This window comes from Mirounga angustirostris, unplaced genomic scaffold (genome assembly GCF_029215605.1).
Source record: "Mirounga angustirostris isolate CCGP_5_RB_7025 unplaced genomic scaffold, mMirAng1.0.hap1 SCAF_10, whole genome shotgun sequence".
NCBI classification, from domain to species: Eukaryota; Metazoa; Chordata; class Mammalia; order Carnivora; family Phocidae; genus Mirounga; species Mirounga angustirostris.
The window spans coordinates 13,173,444-13,195,400 of record NW_026991718.1 but is presented as its reverse complement, the minus strand read 5'-3'; the positions used below and the strand labels follow the sequence as shown (position 1 = coordinate 13,195,400).

General features: G+C 35.8%; 1 protein-coding gene across 1 annotated transcript; it reads left to right on the top strand.

The window, feature by feature from the left end:
* Positions 1-12,910: 12,910 nt before the first annotated feature.
* On the top strand, positions 12,911-20,306 carry RAD51AP2 (RAD51 associated protein 2). The gene is made up of 3 exons (XM_045883711.2): positions 12,911-16,172; positions 16,534-16,614; positions 20,089-20,306. Exons 1-3 carry the CDS (start codon positions 12,911-12,913, stop codon positions 20,205-20,207), a joined length of 3,462 nt encoding a protein of 1,153 aa, XP_045739667.1. The 3' UTR covers positions 20,208-20,306.
* The last annotated feature ends 1,651 nt before the right edge of the window (positions 20,307-21,957 follow it).

Genomic DNA, 21,957 nt, shown 5'->3' with positions numbered 1-21,957 from the left:
TATTTTATTCTCATTATCTTTATTATTTAATGCAGGTTTGAGCCAGATATGGTGGAATATCTTATAAAAACATTTAAAGAAGAGATGACTTCGTGTTTGAGTTAATTTCCATGAACACTGTGTGATTTATGAAAGAAAGAGGAAATTAGACTTGACAGAGGGAGTTCCTAGGCTTATTTGACTGGGCAACAGTGTTTACAGTTGGCATTAGACACTAGAACTGAACCATCTTTTGGCAACCAGTGTATCATTTGCAACACAAGGAATAGGTTTTATTCTATTATTCTACCCTATGTAGTTGTCCTGTCCTTGTCTTTTTTTTTTTTCCTTTTTTTCTTTTCTCTCTCTTTTTTTTTTTTCCCCGTTGAGAAATGAAGGCTGTACTAGACTTAATCTTTTTTCTGTAACTGTTCATTTGGTAGCTTTCTTGGGCATAACGATAGCTTTTCAAGGCCTTTGTAAAAATTTAAATAGTTTTCCCTTTTATACTTTCTACAGGAAATGTTATTTATTTTTATATTTTGAGAGAGAATGTCAATATGCAAGTGAACACTGAAATCCACATGCTACTGATTTAAAGATTCTTTGCCACTCACTCAAACTAATTTTTGTGAAATGAATTCCAAAATTCAAACATTAAAACTTACCATATTAAACAGTAAGTAAATATCTTCAAGGAGTTACTGCTTAAAAGCCTTTTGATGATGATATCATACCCCAGTAAAAATTCTGCCAGCTTACAATACGGTCAAAATCAGACTATAGGGCGCCTGGGTGGCTCAGTTGGTTAAGCGACTGCCTTCGGCTCAGGTCATGATCCTGGAGTCCCTGGATCGAGTCCCGCATTGGGCTCCCTGCTGGGCAGGGAGTCTGCTTCTCCCTCTGACCCTCCCCCCTCTCATGTGCTCTCTCTCATTCTCTCTCTCTCAAATAAATAAATAAAATCTTTAAAAAAAAATCAGACTACATTAAAGCAAGGATCACACTTTGCAATCATGTTTTAAAACCAAGCCAACTGTGCTAGTAAAAAGAGATGAGGTTTAATTTCCATCAAGAGTTAAGAGGTTTTTATGCCCACACAGAGTTTATAGATGTCATGTGATTGTATATATAAGTAGCACAGAATATAAATTATATCATTTTCTCATTACCATGTATGGTTAGAACATAATAACAGCAACAAAAAGTTGCAGGGATCATGCAGTTCTGATATTTCTGCCCTACACAAACATACTGATGCATTTTAATACACACACTGACACAAAATCTTTTGCATTTATAGCCTTTCCTGCTGTTGAGCTCTGTTTCTGCTTTTCCAACTAGAAAAAGTCTAGCAATTTCTTCAGTGCAATATACCTAAACCCAAACTTGTCACCTTTATTCTCATGACATACTCTTAAATGAGTATAACCTCTCCATTCCCCTCTTCTATTAGTGGTATCTCATTGATTTTCCTAATAATTTAGGCTTTAATCCTAGAAGTCATTGCTGATTCCTTACCCTCATGACAGCACAGCAGTATCAAATTCTAACAATAATTTCTTAAAAATATCACTCCCATTTGTATTTTCCTTTCCATTCCTATGGCTTATGCTCAAATACAGGTCCTTAATATTTCTGATTCTATAGCAATGACCCCTAATTTCGCTAGGGATCATGCTCTTTCACTTGTTTCCAATTCATCCTAAATGTGACCACTAGGTGAATTTTTCTAAAATGCTATTTTAAACACGTCTTTCTCCTGAAGCAAACCCACAGATATAATCTTTCCTAGAGCATAAAGTCCACACTTTTATTGAAGCCGGCATTCAAAATTCTGAACACCCTAACCTCAGTCTCTTTCCTGTCTATTTTCTTTTACCCCTTTACAAAAACATTTCTCTCAAACACACTTGCCTACTCACTATTGCCCATAACCGACTTTTGTCTATGCCTTTAGTCATGCTCTTTTTTGTTCTTAATCTGGAATATATCAACTATTCTTCTTATATCCAAATCATAAATATTCTTTGTGATGCCTTTAGGTCTTCTCCAATCCTTAATTGCTCAATTCTTTTGAACCACAAGTATATATCATTTATATAATCTATTTAAAATTACATGAATTTTTTTAACCTTTTATATTGTTATTAAATGATTTTTATTGTTAATGCCTTGTCTCTGTGTCATAACTTCTTGGTATGATGCCTGACACAATATTGAATATATAATAGATATTAGTCCTTAATGACTGTTTCATTGATTAAAAACTGGCTCCCAGAGTAAATGCCTTTGAGTCCTCAGTAATGAGGGCCTTATTTGGCTATATTTAGCAGCACCAATAAAAAACTTAGTGATGACGGGGCTCCTGGGTGGCTCAGTCTTTAGACGTCTGCCTTCGACTCAGGTCATGATCCCCGGATCCTGGGATCAAGCCCCACATTGGGCTCCCTGCTCTGTGGGAAGCCTGCTTCTCCCTCTCCCACTCCCCGTGCTTGTGTTCCCTCTCTCGCTGTCTCTGTCAAATAAATAAAATCTTAAAAAAAAAACCCAAAAAACGTAGTGATGACAACTGATGCAGAAAAAAATTAAGATATATAGTCACAAAAATAGCTAGGTTAATTATTCTCAATGAGGATTAATGAATAAATATGTATAATAGATACTTTAAAAAGCAGACTTAATAGTATATTTGAAAAGGAGAAAGGCAGCTATATATCAGTGAAGATACATGCCTGAGTGAAATCTGCTCTTCCCGCATGCAAAAATAAAAAAGTAAATACAGCACTCATCGAAGACACGAATAAAGGCAACTCTCCTGAACAGAGGGAAATCTGTTTGGAAATATCCAATGGTATATATTTTAATTTCTTTTCCTTTTATGTTAAATAAATGATAAAGAATTAATTCCTATGGAGTTCTCCACAGGAAAGAAAAAAAATGAGCAACTTGACAAATCAGTAAAAAGTCTGGGAAAAGTTAGGAAATCCCCTTAGATGATTCTCTTTAAGGATGATCTAAAGATTCTTATTCTACAATGTCAAAGAGGTGAATGGGTTACTATTAACAACTGTAATACTTATATAGAACTTGCTATGTGTGAAGCACTGTTTTACATATATTAACTCATAAAATCCTATAACTACCACCTGAAGTAGTTATCATTACTATCATCCCCATTTTATAGTTGAGGGAATTGAGGCACAGAGGGTTAAGGAATTTACCCAAAGTCACATAGATAGGAAGTTGTGGAACCAGGATTCAAATCTTAAACTAGTTTAGTTTCAGAATCTATGCCTTCCTTCCTTTTCTTCCCTTCCTTCCCTTCCTTCCCTATTCCTTCCTTCCTCCCTTCCTTCCTTCCTTCCTTCCTTCCTTCCTTCCTTCCTTCCTTCTTCTGTGGAAGTAAGATGTACATACAGAAAAAGATAGCATTCTTGAATTTACAACACAATGAATTATCATAAGATGAATACACCACCCAGGTAAAGAGGTAGAGGACTGAAGCATGACGAGAACTTCTGAAATACAGAGTACATAATCTTATGTTCTTAACCTCTCTCTACATTGCCTCTCAGTAGATTGCTGGACATTACTCTCCACCTTAAAGTTCTTACTATGATTTCAGTTTAAACTGATTCAAATGTATAGCGTTCATTCCTAAAAAGCCATAGGGGGGAATAAAACAAGAAGAAAAGAAAAAAACCCTGAATTTTGAGGTTGTTATCTTGACAGTTTAAATACTTTTTTTAAAAATTTTAAAAAGACAAAAATAGTTTCGTAATTCTATAAATACTCTCGCAAATTCCGTAAAGGTACATTTCTGAACAGGGTAGTTAAGCAGTTTTGACCACATGAAAACACTTATGGTCTTTTTTTTTTTTTTTTTAAGATTTTATTTATTTATTTGACACAGAGAGAGACAGCCAGAGAGGGAACACAAGCAGGGGGAGCAGGAGAGGGAAAAGCAGGCTCCCAGCTGAGCAGGAAGCCTGATGTGGGGCTTGATCCCAGGACCCTGGGATCATGACCTGAGCCAAAGGCAGACGCTTAACAACTGAGCTACCCAGGTGCCCCCAAACACTTATGGTCTTGTTGTAGGTCTGTGCTAGAGAAGGGCTGCAGGAAGGGCTCATGGTGAAGGATTTCATGGTTTAATTTTTAACCTTCTGTCAGCCTCTACCACCAAGCTGTCCTGCAGACACACGGACTACTGAGTTTGGAGTTTAAACTGGCTATTTTGTTTCCATATTAAAGTTCCCGACAAAGTTTGACCTTATATCAGTACTTCAAGGATGGGTAATTACAGTTTGAGACAATTAGTTTGTAAATCAAACCTAATGGAAGCAGTCTTTTCATCAATGGCATGTAGATATTGAGATACTTGGCCTTTTTAAAAAAAGTTATTTGACCTGAGAGGAGTTTGAAGAGTAAAAGTGGAAAAGATGGTATTGCTGTATTACCATGCAAGCAGAGGGCTATTTAATAAGAGGACACATTTATATTTAAGTGTTCGTGACTAAAAGCCTATATTTTTCAGAAGAACAGGGCACCCAGTACAGTATTGAGCACATATTCTGCACGAAATATTGTTTGATTTGAAATATGTTTGTTTCCACCCTTCAGAGATTTATAAGCGAAAACAAAGAAGAAAACCTCTGCGTCTTTTTACACTTTATTTTCTTTTGATATAGAAATTGGATGGTCATACAGCATATTAAATTAAATTTTATTTATAATCCTTTGATTATTTTATCACTTTTCTATTGGAGAATGCACATACTTATTTTTCCTTTATATTCCAAATAGCACAACTTGGAAATGTATGGACACAGTGCTTCTGCTTCTCCTTCTTACCTGTCGGTTTTTCACATATGAGAAAGAGGATTGTCATCCCAACCATGATTGCTATGGTTCTGTCCCTGTTTAGCTACATATTATATTCCCAGCCTGCCTTCTTTCAATAATTACTTTTTTTAAAAAAAATTTTTATTTATTTGTCAGAGAGAGAGAGAGCACAAGCAGGGGGAGCAGCAGAGGGAGAGGGAGAAGCAGGCTCCTCACTGAGCAAGGAGCCCAATGTGGGACTTGATCCCAGGACCTGAGCCGAAGGCAGACGCTTAACGACTGAGCCACCCAGGCATCCCAACTTTCAATAATTTCTTAAAGATGACATTGTAACTGTAACCAAGTAGCCCTTATCCTGTGTAGTTGTTTTTCATCCTGACTGGCTAGCTCTTCCTGTAGCCAGATCCCTTGGGTCAATGACTTTCCTGATTAATTCATCTTTAGTCCTACCTCTCAGTCTAGTGTTAAGGCTATTTCTCTACTTCCTTTGTTCTGAGAAAGCAGAGCTCTGTTTTTCTGGACCTTTGGTCAATTTTTGTTTCCTAGTTGAAACTACTGCTCTGAGTCCATCAAATCCCATTTTTCAAGATCCAGTTCAATTCTCTCCTCTGTGATGCTTTCTTGCCTACCCTATCTAGAACTGATTTCATGATTCTTGAAATTCCTTATATTAATTATTTCTTAATCTACTTGTTTCATATATTACTCACTTGATATATATTCAACCCAACAACTAAAAAAAAAATTGTCTATTGTATGGCAGATCCCATGTTACACTTTAGGAATACAATGGTAAATAAGGTAATTGTTCCAACTGTCAAGGGATTAATAATTTAGTGGAGAAGATAGTATATATACAACTAACCATTATGTGATTTTATAAGTATTACAATAGATGTCCGAAATGCTATGGAAATGTGGATGAAAAATTAACTAGTATGGATAGGAAAGTGAGGGGTTTTTGTTGTTGTTGTTTTTTAAGATTTTTTTTTTTTTGAGAGTCAGAGAGAGCACAAGTGGTGAGGAGTGGCAGAGGGAGAGGGTGAAGCAGACTCCTCTCCCCGCTGAGCAGGGAGCATGATGCAGGGCTCGATCCCAGGACCCCAGAATCATGACCTGAGCTAAAGGCAGATGCTTAACCCACTGAGCCACCCAGGTGCCCCAGAAAAGGGAGTTTTATAGAAAATTATAAGCTCAGAAGAATAGAATAAATGAATGTATCCTTCAAGAATCAGTTTGGGGGCACTGTTTCTTCCTGGGCACCTCCCCTAAGCTTCCAGACTAGGTTAGGTCCCCTCTCTTCAATGCCTGGGTATCCCTCTACTGTAGCATTTACTGTATTATACTGTAATAAACTCTTCTGCTATGCTGCAAATTCCTTGAAAAAAAGATTGTGCTTATTTTTCAATACCTAATTTTTCAATACCTAATACTTAACAAAGTGCCTGGTGCATAACAGATACTTTTAAATGCCTTCTGAAATCAAGAACAACAAAATGAGTTGGGAATTGCAAGCAGTTTTGTATGGTAAAGTGTAAGGCATTGGAGAGGGAAATGGCATGGCTGGAGATCAGGGTGGAAAGTAGTTTAGGACAAAGTTGTGAACGGCTGATTAACTAGCCTATATAGTGAGCCATGTATGTTATATTATCCTTTTATATGCATATTTCTTGCTAGAATACATTCTTTAGAGACAAAGATTGTATTTTATATGTCATAGTATTTAACTTCAGTATCAGGCATACTTCCTTGCACATACTAGATGCTCAGCAAACCAAAGGAGAGTTAAATCACTAAAAGTGAGAGCATCTACTAAAAGTACTTTGAAAATTATGCTATTATTCAGTTGTCAATGATTATTGATTGATAGTAAGGAGTGACTACACTCTGCTCTAGATAATGATGGAAGAAACATTCTTTTGATCCATTTTTTTCCCTGAACCAAACATATTTCCGTTTTGAAATCATAGAACTATGAGCAAACTTAAAATATTGAAATAGATACTTTCTTGTTTGTGGCAAATTCTGGATTCTCCACTCATAAAAAAGTATCAAAGGAGATTAAAACAAACTAATATAATTTTGTTTTGTTTTTTACATACGATTTTTACAATATGTGCTGACATCAATATAGAGTTTGTCAAATTGTTTTTGACCTTAGTCAGACAAGATACAAAAAACTACCTGGCTGGCTACAGCTGCAATTCTGTAGTGAGAACTGATTTACACAGTAATGTATCTGAACTATTGGAAGATAGAATTTGATTCAGTATTACACCAGTAACTGTTTAACAACTGGCTTTCTAGAAAGGAAGAAACAAACAAGCAAACCCTGATTTGTGATATTTGCTGGTTTCAGTGATGTAAGTACTTCCCTCATGGTCCAAATCCAAGGTACTTACATAAAATTTCTGAAATGTGTGGTTGGGAAGAGATGCTGACAGTCAGTTCATCTGAACCTGTAGGAGCTAGCCCAGCACATTGCTAATTTGATGTTAATAATAACTATTGTAATTTAAAAAAAATTTAGGGACGCCTGGGTTGCTCAGTCGGTTAGGCATCTGCTTTTGGCTCAGGTCATGATCCCGGGGTTCTGGGATCGAGTTCCACATCGGGCTCCTCCTTGCCCAGTGGGGAGCCTGCTGCTCCCTCTGCTGTGCTCTCTCTCTCTCTGACAAATAAATAAATAAAATCTTTAAAAAAATTTAATGCACACCTACTTACATGTCAAACACTCATCTAAATGGTGTATTTCATTTAGTTTACACAACAGCCTATGAAGTATGTTCTATTTTATAATTCCCACTTACAGGAATCTGTATTTCAGAAAGGTTAAGCAATTTGTTCACATTACACAGATAGGAAGAAGTGGAGCATAGATTCACACACAGACAATGTGATGCCAAAGCCTATTTACCCAAACACTATTCTGTATTTCTTTTGGGATAAAAAAATTAAATTATGGTTAACATAGTTTTCATAGTATATGTATTTTGTATTTAATGCAAATGTATGTAATTCCTTAAAAGGTGGAGGTAAATGGTAGTTCTATGAATTTGCAATGTCCACCTAAATATTTATTGTGCAACCAATCAAAACAAAGTAATCTCAGCAGAAAATCTGTACAAAAAAAGAAAGCAATCTAAGTGATTATAAGTTTGTATAATGAAAAAAAGATGATAGAAATTTTACCATCCCAAAATCTTGAAAAGATTTCTGGGGAAGGCTAATTGAAAAGAATTCACAATTACTTTTTAAAAGAGCTATTATTTACAATTGCATGAATTCCAAAAATAATACAGACTCTTGCTTTTATTTCAGCAACAAAGAATCTTTTAATTGATGCTGAAATTTATTAGAACATCAAATGGATGTTGTAAGTAGCTGAACATTCCCACTTGGTTTTCTAACACTGAGGGCTCAAGAAAAAGGTTATTTTTGACTAGCTAAACATGCAGAAAATATAATAGTACATTAATAAGGTAAGATTTAAAAATGAAAAAGAAGGGAGAGCAGATAAAACTGTGGGTGTCTAAAGAGACAAGATGGCTGTAAACTTTGGAATCACTTCACAAGACTTCAAGTAAGGCTTGCCCCTACACCTAAGGCAAATGAACCAGTATATGCCCAAGACTGAAACTGTGAAAGGGCCTTTATATTTAAGGAAAGGTGAGAAGTTTGGTACTGCAGGAAAGAAAGTTGTGTTTTGGAAGTAGACACAGAAGCTGAAAAAACTGTTTGGATATAATATATAAAGAATGTTGTATGTCCGGGGGCGCCTGGGTGGCTCAGTTGGTTAAGCAACTGCCTTCGGCTCAGGTCATGATCCTGGGGTCCCGGGATCGAGTCCCACGTCGGGCTCCCTGCTCAGCGGGGGGGTCTGCTTCTCCCTCTGACCCTCTTCCCTCTCGTGCTCTCTGTCTCTCAAATAAATAAATAAAAATCTTTAAAAAAAAAAAAAAGAATGTTGTATGTCCAACTCAGGAGTGTGTATTTTATTCTGTAAGTATCAAAGAATCTAAAGAAGTTCTTAAGGAAGTAATAACATGATTAATATTTTAAGAAAAAAAGCTTATAGTAGTGTTGGGTAGAAGTTGAGGGGATACTAATAAAAAATTAGTTTATTACAATATTCTCAGAGATGATGAGGGCCTAGAATCAAGCTGAGATAAAATGGAGAAAGAATGAGAATTAATTTTAGGGTCATGTTTGATGTAAAATTAACATGATTTGTTGAATGTCTACATACGGGTTGGATTTGGGGGAAAGAGTGAAAGAGAAAAAATTAAGAACACTAAGAGTTTCTAGGGTAGGAGACTGGGTAGATAATGATGTCATTAAAGAAAATTGAGAATAATGTGATGATTTATAGTTTAAAGTATTTGCACATACATTATCTCATTTAAGATTATATTTATGTTATAAATTACCATTAGTGCTCTGCTGAACGATTAATTGCACATGCGGGTATACACGCCATCATGGTTTTCTGAAATATTTTCCCACCTAGTGCTTCTTAGTGACTTGATAAATGTGTTATTTATTTATTTATGTTATATGTTACATACAGCCATATTTGTTTTAAATATTTTTAGCAGTGATGATATTTTCCTCTCTAACCACTGTATTTGGTTTACATTTTTTTGTTAGTGGTTCTTATTAAGTCTTTAAAAAATATTTGTTATCTTGTTAGTCTGAAAGTTTTAGGTTTAGCATATTTATTCATCATGTGTATAATTTATTAAAAGACATAAAAGAGAAAAACTGCCTCATCAAATATCTGGTCCTACCATTAAAGAATGTTGGGTGCCTGGGTGGCTCACTCAGTTAACCACCTGCCTTTGGCTCAGGTCATGATCTCCAGGCCCTGGGATCAAGCCCAGCATTGGGCTTCCTGTTCAGCAGGGAGTCTGCTTCTCCCTCTGCCCCTCCCCACCACTCATTCTCTCTCTCTCTCTCTCTCTCTCAAATAAATAAATAGAAAACTTAAATAAAGTTAAAACCAGTAATATTTAAAGTCAATTTTTGGCCTTGAGGGTGGTATAGTCTCAAGCATGTCTCCATTTTTAACATATAAAACCAAAACCAAAATACAATAAGCTAAGACACTCTTAAGACACCACTAAACCCATTTGGATTGGTAAAGGTGTAGTAACAATAATATTCTGGGGTTTTTTTGTTTTGTTTTTTTCTCCTTAACTGAAGTACTTAGTGTGAGGCACTGGGGATTTAAAAGTGAATAAATCTTTGTCCTGATTAACATAGAGTCTGGTGGAGAGGATGTAAACAACTCAATACAGTAAGATGTTTTAAGGGTTATAGTACAGTTAAAAATAAAGTTCTATAGGAACACAGATGAAGGTGCAAGTCATTCTACCTAGGGATTGGATAGAGTAGGGAGGAGGTACAGCTTTCACAGTGGAAGTCACTTTTGAGTAGAACCCTTTAAGGCTGAATAGGAATTTGTCAGGTGGAAAAAGAGAAGGACATTGAAAACATGCTTGGAAAAGCAAGAAAACAACAAACAGCCTGGTATTGGCAACACAGTGCAAATTGTAAAAAAAAAAAAAAAAAAAAAAAAAAATGAAGCCCAAAAATGTAAGGTAGGACCTAGTTGTGAAGATCTGGCATACCATGCTAAGGACATAAGACTAAGCATTCTGAGGTACTGAGTGAATTGCTGACTTAACTCTAAGGGGAGCTTGTGTTATATTTTCAGTATGGGGTTTACTTCATGAGCTCATTCATTCTTTCATTCATTCAGATCTGGACTATAATAAGACAGCAACCTGAAAGGAAGGGCCGGTGCTGTCCTTAAAGCTCAGGTTACTGTTGTTAAGGAGGTAGGAGCTGTCAAAGAAAAGGCAGGTAAGTTGATTAGAAATATGTGACATTTGAAATGGGCTTTGAAGGGTAGATAAGATTCGAACAAGCCTCATTTATATTTTTGATTCTAATGAGTTACACTTTTTGCATTTCTCACTTATAACTAGTGTGTTTTCAAGGTAGCACTTAAAAAATAAAGCAAAAACACATAATAGTTTCAACAGGCATTGATTGAAATGACAGTGGTCATTAGTGCAATGTTTAAATAAGTACGTGCAAAAAAAGACTTCTTTTTTCTGTCTTCATTGCTAGAAGTTTCTTTGGGATAGGAAAAAACCCCCAACAAACCCTGTACATTTCTGTACACCTAACAGGGTCTTAGACCTAGTTCTCGAACAACTGTTGAATTAAATTTAATACTTCTGGGTTTCATTTGAATTCTAGTCCTTAAAGAATCCATAGTTTTTAAATAATGGTGTGATGGAGATCTAAAAAAGAGTATGTTTCTGGAAAACTAGTAAGATGAAGGAACAAACACCAAGTTACAGATCAATCTAGAATCACAAAGCTATGGCATTTAATAGAAAGGTTGTTCTTGGGGTACCTCCCTGACTTGGTGGAACACGCAGCTCTTGGTCTTGGGGTCATGAGCTTGAGCCCCACATTGGGGATAGAGTTTACTTAAAGAAAGAAAGAAAGAAAGAAAGAAAGAGAAAAAGAAAGAAAGAAAGGATAGCTTGTTCCTGGTACTTCGTTAGTGCACTGTTAGTTAGCTAAGCAAGTCAGTCCTTACGGGCTGATCACAAGCACAGAACAGATTGCATTAGTATGGGATGTAGAATTGTGGAAAGTCTGAGGTAAAAAAAGGAATGGGATTCAAGATACACAGAAGTAGCACTTTGAGAACTCACTGATGTATAATTTGAACAGCTGCCACGTTCTTATTGTTAGTGTTGATGAAGCGCTTCTAATGCAAGGCTTTCTACAGATTCAAGCAAACATTTCTCTGGAGGAATTTACAAGCCAAAGTAATAGCAAATACCCAGAATTGAAATCACAATATATCTAAGAGCATTTACCAGACAGGAGGCTGATGAGCATCTTATTATGTAAAGAGGCATGCTAGTCGTATCTTGCCATATATGCTCCCATGGGTTCTAAAATTAGTACCCCTCTTGCACATTATTGTGGTTCTTATAGTTTTAACCAGGGAACGTAAAACTGACCAACTTTGAAACAATCATCAAGGGGATTGAGGTTTTTGATGACTGAACAGTAATCACACGTTTCTTAATAAAATAAGCATTTTGAAAATCATGTTCTTCTTATGGAATTGACAAAAAAATCAGAACTGACTTGAAATAATAAATATTCTCAAGACAGAGGAAAAAGAAAAATAACGTCCACACAATTTATTAGGTAGGAGTCGGAACTGTGTCATTATTTATGCTTATAATAACTGGAATAGTTGAAATATAATTTTTATCTTTAAGTTATTTTATTCCATAATATTCGGGAAGGAAATCCCACGGCACATACGAAAACGATCTTTCTACTGTTTTAAAGTGAAGATTAGTAATTATCTGGATAATTATTTCCACACATTTTTTCCCCTAAAATACTCAGATTGTTAAATACCAGTGCCTTCTTTCCCCTAAACACACCTTATTAGTGAGGTGGAAGTCTGATTTTAAAGGCCACCGGTATGATTAAGAGCGTTTTAGAAGTGACTCCTGACACAGAGCGGTTTGGTCCGGTGCTCGCAAAACTACCCTGGAGAAGATGCTCTAGAGCAACTGTGGAGAAGCCGCTTCTGAGGTAAACAGAATTTTCGAATTTTAAAAACAAAGTTGTTTCTGTTCTCAGAGAGAGAGGGAGGCAGAGAGAGATTCTGACTTTTCCCTTAATTCTACCAGAGGGAAGAAAATATTTAGAGCCGCTATAGTCCAGGCACCAGCAAGAGGCGCTAAAAATAGACAACGTAACGGCCCCGGGCGCGTTTTACTCTGAGCGAGAGAGAGTCCACCCGAGCTCGCGGGCCTAAGATAGAGTGGGGGCGGGCAGGGCCGGATGGCTGGGGCGGGGCTGGGGCGGGGCCGGGGCGGGGCTCTCCTTGAGACCGGGGCCTAAACCAGCCTCAGGGGGCGTGTCAGGGGCGTGACCGGGGCTTGAGGGGTGGGGGTGAGGCGGAGCCACCCGCAGCCTACTAAAAACCAGCCCGACAGGAACCTCGGACAGATCACCTCAGTTCGCTGTCATGTCGCTCGCGCACTCCACGGCGCGGGGTGCCGAGGTCAGGTCCTCTTTACCGCCTCCCGAGGACCCTGATTCCCAACCGCCCGGCAGTAAGCGGCCCCGTCTGAAGGAACCTGGCAGTGCCTTTGAGGCCGAGTGGAGGCTTCCTTTGGTGCCTCGCTTGTCCGAGGTGGAAAAAGCCTGGCAGTTGTCGCCCCGACCCTTCAGGACGCTCCTTGTTTCAACTGATGTGATTTTGGATCACTCCGCAGACTCGTGTGTGGAGAAGCCAGTCAGTGGGGAGCAGATAGGCCGTCTGAGATGCCCGAACGGCAAATCTGAGATGAACAGTTGTTTGCAGCCTTTCCCCTCACAAAGTTTTGATTCTGGTTGGAGGGCTTCCGGAAGGTCTTGCGAAGCAGGGCTGTATGACAAAGAGGTTTTCGGTGTGCCCTGCGGTGACAGAGCTGAAGTGGAGGTCGGTTCGCTTCTGCCCAACGCCTCTCTCCACGACCTACGCGGAGTTAAAAACGCGGGTGGAAGACAGTGTTTCGTCCAAGGGAGAGACAACATTCAGGAAGACGACAGTTATGTAAAACAGAGAGAATACTTATTTTTGGATGTTACGTTTTGCAAGGAAACCAAATCAACAGTTCGCGATATTAAGAACAGATGTAAAGCTGACAGCGTTATGCCATCAAATAAAAAAGAAAATAACATTTCAACATCTACACCAAATATATCAAAATCTCAAAACCTGCCCAGCATAGAAATGGCCAAACCCAGCTATTTTAGAGATGGCAGCACAATAAGTATCCCTGAGTTTCCAACTGATTTAAATAGCAAAATGTCCTCTGTCTATTTAAAGGAAATAGCGAAGAAAAAGAATGACAAAAACGAGGCATATGTTAGGGATTTCACAAACATTTACTGGTCCCAAAATAGGCCTGATGTTAAGAAGCAAAAGTTACAGGATGATAAAAACACTGTGGATGCCGATGCGGAAAATATTTTTTCTGCGTGCTATGAAAGTAACCACCAGCCACTCAGCAACCAAAATATTTGTGTGAGAAGAAAAGACTCGATCAGTTTAAACTACTACAACCACAGTAGTATCATAACTGATGTAACAGAGTCTGAAAAGAATTTCACTATAATACTAGGGAATGCAAACTTGGGAGAAGTAGAAACATGCCTGGACATTTACATATTTACCAGATTAGAAAAATCTCAAAGCCAGGACTGTAACATTAGACAGGTTTTGGCAAAAAAGAGGGAAAGTTGTTGGATTATGGATAATTACAAGACTCAAAGTGAAAATATTAAGAAAACTGGAGAAAAATGGAATTTTCCACAATTATTAGAAATAGATGTTTTAAGCAAAGATTATCACTATACAAAAGCCAGGAATACACATGAAAAACAGTCAAAACCTCTCATGATAGGAACACTTGGTAGCCGAAAGGCTTTAAAAATTTTTTTTTGGTTAAATGGTAAAGGAGAAAACAATAATATGCTAGAGTTAAGATACTGTACTACACAAAAAGACTTGCATTTAAGCAATGTTTTTGGAAGTTTCATTATGGCGATTTTTTCTTTTCATGAAAATACTTCAGAAAATCAAAAAGATGATAATATTTTAACCTGGTGTGAAATTTTCAAGGATAAAAAGCAAATTGATCTTCAAAATCTAATAATTAAGAATACGGATGTCAATAGAAAGACTATGTTAAGCATATATTTACAAAGCAGTGTTTCAGAACCTCTAAATAGCGTATTGAAAAACAACATGGCTTCTTTGCTCAGTAAGTTTGACTCTTTAACGGGAGTTGAAAATGATTCTAAATTAGAGGAGAGATGCATTGTCAAATGGATAGCGCATTTGCATTATTCAAAAAATATTATAGAGGAAAATCATACTGTAAAGCTCGTAAGGATTTTAACTTTTTCAAGACTACTAGAAGATATGAAACCTATGTTAGAAAAAAGAAAGTTATTTAAAATTGATCAAGTTTTTGAAAAGTCTAAGGAAAAAAACATCAATTCCTTCCATCTGACAACTAAAAACAAACCGTTTCCAATTTTTGAAACATACGAAAAAATTCCTCTTTTAATGGATTTTGATGATGTGGATGAAATTTCTTTGACAAAAGAAATTTACAAGAATAAGAGTTGTCCTGGACAATTCATAAATGAGGAAAATTGGGCTCACTGTAGTCCTAACGCTGTTAAAACACATGTTAAATCTGGTTCTCCATTTATACAGAACAACCATAGATACATTAATGAAAAATTTTATGAAATAAATATGTACAACCAAGATTTAGATACTGAAAGAAAACAGGAGCATACTAAGATCAGTAGCTTTAATTTTAAGTGCGTATTTGAAGATTTCTTCAATATTAGGCAACAGGCCATACCAACAAACCACAACTTAAAACATAGTGAACAAACCAATCCTAGGACTCTAACTGAAGTGTTAAATGTTGGGAGCTTGCTAAATGCAGTCAAAGGAAAAAAACACGACTCAATTTTGAAGGCGGAAGTAGAAGTCACAGCGCAAAGTTTAACAAACAGTTGCCAAGTTAACAAAGATACTAAGATAGAAAAGGAAGAGAAAAGTAATTTTTATTCAGTGGATGGCATGTTTCCTATGCAACCAGTTTCATTAATGAATAAAAAAGTAAATGTGGAAGAAATTAAATATGTTAATCAAAATAATGTAGCTGACAGAAATGAATATGAGAGTGTTTTGCAAGACAGTGAGTTGGCCAATTCAAAGCATTTTCATCCGAAGAATGATTCTACAGAATGTGTTAATCATCAGTTTGAAACTGATTTGAGTCTAGGGAACAATGAATGTTTTCAGGACTTAACTGCTGAGTGTTTATCAACACAAGCTCAGACAACAGTGAACGATTTTGAGATGAAGAGTAAATTTGATTTAGTACTTGAAGAACTTCATATGTTTCATGAAATCACTAAGGAAAGCAAAATTCTAAGCGCTGTGGAAACAAACAATGGGCAAGAAGATTACTTTAGAGAAAATAGTGATATTGAGGAGGTAAAAACGGAGACAAAAAAAGATTTGGAAATGGTTACAGTCAACAAAATATGTGAGTCTTCTTTGCTCTGTGATGCTATAACATGTCCTAATATGCCTAAAAGACACCAGAGTTTATTTAAATGGAAAACAGTACCCGATCATGGAGAACAGGAAGTTCCAAATGAATATAGCTGTCTAAGAACCCTGGAAGAAGAATTTTATTCTAGTTCCAAGGAAGGTATGAAGTTAGTTTTAAAATGCCTTTTTCTCATGATAAAAAAAAAAAAATGCTGCTTCTTTTCTGTGTAGGCCAAATATATAATTTTTTGAAAAAAGGAGAGAGAGGTAAAAAGTAAGACAGTGTTTACTGATGCACATTATTTTCCCATGAAAGGCTGATCAAACATTAAATGATATCCTGAGGTTGAAGGTCACAAAGTGATGAAATTTTTAGAAGGAGCCTTGATGAGTCCTGCTTCATTTATCTAAATATTAGAAGCCAACAGGAGGAAATATTTTCGAGAAAGTAATTTGTTTATAGTATTAACATTTTATGTAGAAGTTACTTTTTGCTGTAACATACTGATTTTTATTCGCAGACTGTAAAACACCTTCACCTAAAAGGCCTGCTTCTTTCTCTGATGAGCTTGAGGAAAAATTTAATCATTTACTGAAGGGAGGTAAGATTTCTGGTTATTTTCTAGAATAACTTCCAAGATGATTATTGCATTTTGTATTTTTAGCACGAGGAGAATATCCTCAGGTTGTTAGAAGATAAATACAAAGATCGATCACTTCTGTAACCATCAATAGCTTACTGATGCAAATTCCAAAAGTTAAAAATCAGCTAAAAATTAAAATGCCCTTTAGAATGTTACTGGGAAACGTGCTCTACAAAACTGTGCTTCAGTATTTACAGTGATGCATTGCAATAACTATGTGATGAAGACAGGTTTTTGTTTTGTTTTGTTTTGTTTTGGGTCTAATAAATACATGTAATGTGTGTAACATTAATTGGCAAAACCAAAAAAGGCATTTATCTAAGTTGGATTTTCATTGATGAGATGTTATCCCCAATTGCATATTTATTATCTATGTTCTCTATTCTTTATTATGGGGCTCTCTCTATGGATATTTTATTCAGTAATTAAAAAAATTATTATCACTTAGATATATTAACATGATCTACGACTATGACATTTAAACTTTTGATTTGTCCTAAAAAATAAAACTAAAGAGAAGTTGAACAACTAACTTCATCCTTTGCCTAAAAGGTCTATGACACCTGAATAAAACACAGTAAGTCTAATATCCATTTTAACCTGTAATACCAATGGGACCGAGGTAGGGGTAGGGTTAAAATTAGGAAACTGTTTTCTAAATGACTAAGTCTTCATTTCATGGTCAGAAATCGCTGGTATTACACCACAAGACTAGATCCAGAAAGAGTAATGATGTAGGTGAAATATAGTTACCAAAACATCTTCAGTCATGCATCGTTTCTCAAAATATTTTTCCTGGCCTCTCATCATCAGTAGGACGCTATACCTTTATTCAGTCACTTCGGAACTGTATCTGTTTCTCTTTTCTTAGTTTACAGTGAGATAATCTTAAAAATTAATCCCATTCCTCGGAAGGTCAAAGCCCCTGGGTAGTCTCTTCTCCCCTGAATAAAGGGAATAATTGAGAGAACAATACTCTATGAGACTCAAAGCTGAGTGGTAGAATTAGGTTGGAAAGGATACAGGTTGTTTCTTCTAGGACAAACAGAAAGGAAGGGATTGGGCTTAGGAATGTATTTTGAGATAGAAAGGAGGAAGACTAGGGAGCTCATACTCACATTGTCATCATGGTCATACCTGTAATAACGGAATGGATATATGAGGAAAATTGAAGTATGTGCACAAACTGGAAAAGAAGTGTTACACTTGTTAGGAATATCTGAGCCCATAATACTCTATCGTGCCCTCACAAGAAAAAGAGCCTCGTCGTGAAATATGAAAAATAAGGTCATGAAATACGAAAAATAATATGGACAGCCAAAATTATTTAGTACTATGTTAAGACAGTCATCTTGGATTTACATTCAAAGTCCATAAAGATGGAGTAATTTTTCTGAGACTTGTTAAAGTCCATAGTGTAAGGAAAAAGTTGGGAAATGGCGGAAAGCGGGGCTAGAAAACCTGGACTAATTCTGCCCAGGTAGAGTGGGTGACTGCTTATGCAGCGTGATTTTAAAGGCATTGGGAAATGGTTGGCTCCATCCCGATGCTGAAATGTTTTCGATGCCTATCCAGTTGTCATCATGCTCCTCCAGTTAAATTTCTACCAGTAATGTCTCCAGTGCATCCTGACTCTCTCTCCCTTCTCTGTGGTGTAGAAAATGCAAGTAGTTTGAAATTATTTTGAATGTGTGAAATATGCCAGCCAGTCAGTGCACCAGGTGCTTTATATATCATTTAGCACCAAAACTTCCCAACTTTAATGTGCATACAAATCACCTGGGTGTCCTGTTCAGTGATTCTGATCCTTTTGTGTGGTAGGCCCTAAGATTCTGATTCCCAGCAAGCTCCTGGCAAATGTAGATGCTGCTAGCTATGGACTGTATTTTGACTTGCAAGGATGTAGAAAACATTTGAGTTAGTATTATTTCTGAAAGATTACTAATACATTTTATGCCTTTTTTAAATACTGATTTTTTTAATGCATTTAAGTTCAATTAGTTGACACTGATTTTTAAAATGAATAATTTCTGGTAGTATGCTTGAATGTTTGCAATTGTTAAGTAGTACAAAGCAATAAATTAATCTGGTGTGCAGTAATAATAAAAGGGATCACAACTTATTTATAAAAGGTAGGAATTCCAAGGAGACAAGCGTATCCTTATAGCCACAACTTGATGACTGTTTAAGGACATATGCTTTGCAAGGGCCTGCTGTTGACACAAATGGGTTTGGTGATTTCCTACCCGCTGCAAAATTACCAGAAGGATCTGTCATATTAGACCATGAAAGAGGAAAACTATTCTTTGAAAAAGTAATCAAATAGACTAATCATGGCTTTGTTCTGAAATAATAATCTCATAATGAAGAAGCCCACTTAGCATAAATTGCTGAAATTATCTAATTTATAAACAAATTTAGTGTATCAGAAATGATCCAACAATTTTGTTTTATTTGGACAATCCCCTATTCTTTAAAAATTGAAAAAACTAGTAGTATGCTTTTTTCTCTTATTTTTATAATTAACTTTATACTTTTAATGTTGAACAAATTATCATAAGCTGATTTATAGCTATTTTTGTGGTAAGTTGTTTTCTCCCTATTTACCTATAGTTAAACTTTGTATTTTGTTTCATTAATGTTTACATAGGTAGACACACAGGTTCTGTTTGGTTCAGCTTAGTAGGAATCATGCTGTTTATCTTTTGCCAGAATTATTATTAGGTTGATTACACCATTTTTAGTAAAATGTGCTATTATATTAAGATCATACTAATTCATTAAAGCTGGCTTAAAGCTTGATACATTTTTAGCTTTACAGATGTACTTCACTATTTTTTTTTTTTAAAGCACTCTGAAAATTAGGGATATTTTTGTATTTCATTATCAAGAATAGTTGATCCTACCTGTCTGGTCAACTGATTGTTGTCCATGAAATGTTTTGAACTTTTTTGAATATGATAGTATGATGTTAAATTAAAATTTCAAAATCAGAGCCCTCCATTAATACATAATAGATGAAATGCATTTGTGCACTATTGTTGATAATAATCTCTATTAGAAGCCAAATGAAATCACTAACAGTATAGCCTACTCTTTAGCTTCTAATAGAAAAATGACTTGGTTTTTAAAGCCACAACACCAAGTTAACTGTAGACTTTTGTTGTTGTTGTTAAGTCAAACTGCCTGACTGGAATGCCGATTTTATTTAGTTGCTATTTTATGTGGGAAAGTTACTTAACTTTGTTTATGCTGAGGTTTTCACATTTTAAAAATGGAGATAGGAAAAGTAAACTAATGTATTTAAAGCACTCAGCTCAGTGACTCAGTAAATGTTGCTAGATGATGATGATAAGTAAGTAAAACTTTTTAAGCTTAGAAACTACAAGTAATTTTTATTCCCTCATGCACTTTTATTGTCTTATATTTTAGGTAGTAATTTTTCACATGGAATTTCAAGAGTACTACCTCTTAAGACATGCAGTCGACCAATCAGAATTGGTTTGTCAAAAAAAGCGAAGCTTAAACAACTTCATCCCTATCTGAAGTAAATGTTATGAGAACTTAAAAGAAGACACTGGACTTTAATATTTCAAAACATTTCACAAGATCTATAAATCTTTTGTCTCTTACTTTGGTTAAATGCTTTCTCCTGGGTTGAGAGTTTTGAGCTTTATTTATTATGAAGTACGCAGAGGGTTTTGTGTGTGTGTGTGTGTGTGTGTGTTTTGTGTGTGAATTATCTAATTGCCTTTAAATGTTATAAAATCTTTCATTGATATTTTCATATTATATTACAATGTATACATTAAAAGCTTTTCATGATTCATTAAACACGTCAACTTATTATATTTCATGATATGTATGTGTATGAAGCTTTTATGGAGAAGAGTGATACCCTTTATAGGTTTCTCAAAAGGATCTGTGACTCATAAAAAGGTAACAAACCACTGTTCTAATCCACTTCCCTTATTTTTTCAAGTGAAAAATAGAGGTGCAAAGAGGATGGGTAAGTTTTTAAGAACACAAAATTAGTGTCAGGATTGGGATAGAGGCACTCTCTGAAGAATTCTTTCCTACTTTTCTCTGCATTCACTTCATAATTTTTATTTTGTTCCCCAGAGTCTATCTTTGGCCCCAGAGCAGAATTATGACCATGTAGTTAATACCTAATAATTTATTCACTCGTAAAACAGATACATTTTAATACTACCATTGTGTTAAGTACAGAGATAGAATACAGAAGAAGACATGTAAAAGAGACTGCCTTATGGAACTTATTTTCTCTGCTTGAGATTGGTAAAGAAATGTGGAATATACATAACTGAAATGTAGCCATCAGTAGAATAATATTTTTCAAAACACTATACAGAGAAGTAACAATAAAATGGACTAGGTAACAAAAAGTAAGGGAAGGAGGCATCAAGAAAACATTAAAAAACAGAAAGCATACAATACAGGAGGAAGACTAAATGTATCAATTCACAAAACATATGTGACTGGATTAAATTATCCTTTTACAAGCTAGGGTTCTGAAACAGCTAAAAATATCTTAAATTCAGCTGTATTCTTTAATTACCACCCCCCAATCTTGTACTTTCCAACTTCAATATCTTGCTCTGATTTCTTTCTCCCCTGCAGAACTCACCACCTTCTCAAACACTATAAACACCTTGCTAGAATGAATGCAAGTTCCTTGAAGGCAAGATTCTTTCCTCTCCACTAATATAGCCCAAGTGCCTAGAATAGTACCTGCCCTTTGTAAGTAACCATAAAATATTGAATGAATGAATGAATTTCTACACCTGCTCATAATTCCTATGTCTTTTTGAATTCTTTTTTTTTTTTTTTTAAGATTGCATTTATTTGAGAGCAAGCACAAACATGGGAAGGGGCAGAGGGACAAGCAGACTCCCTGCTGAGTGGGAAGGAGCCTAAAGCGGGGCTCAATCCCAGGACCCTGAGATCATGACCTGATCCATCCAGGTGCCCCTTTTTGAATTCTTAATACCTTATGACCTTGGGCAAGTCCTCATTTCTAAAAACAGGTGAATAATAGCTCATGGGATCATTGTGAAGTTTAAATGAGCTAATATATGTTATGTATTTATAATAGCTCTGATACATAGTAACTTCTCAATAATGAATAGCAATGTGCTGATACATAGTAACTACTCAATAATTAATAATTATTTAGAATGGTTGACTTTTTCTTGAATATTTTTTTTGGATCGTGTATTAGATTATTTCCAGGAATATGCCTATTCCTTTGACTCTTTTGAAGATGTTCCTTTTACTTTT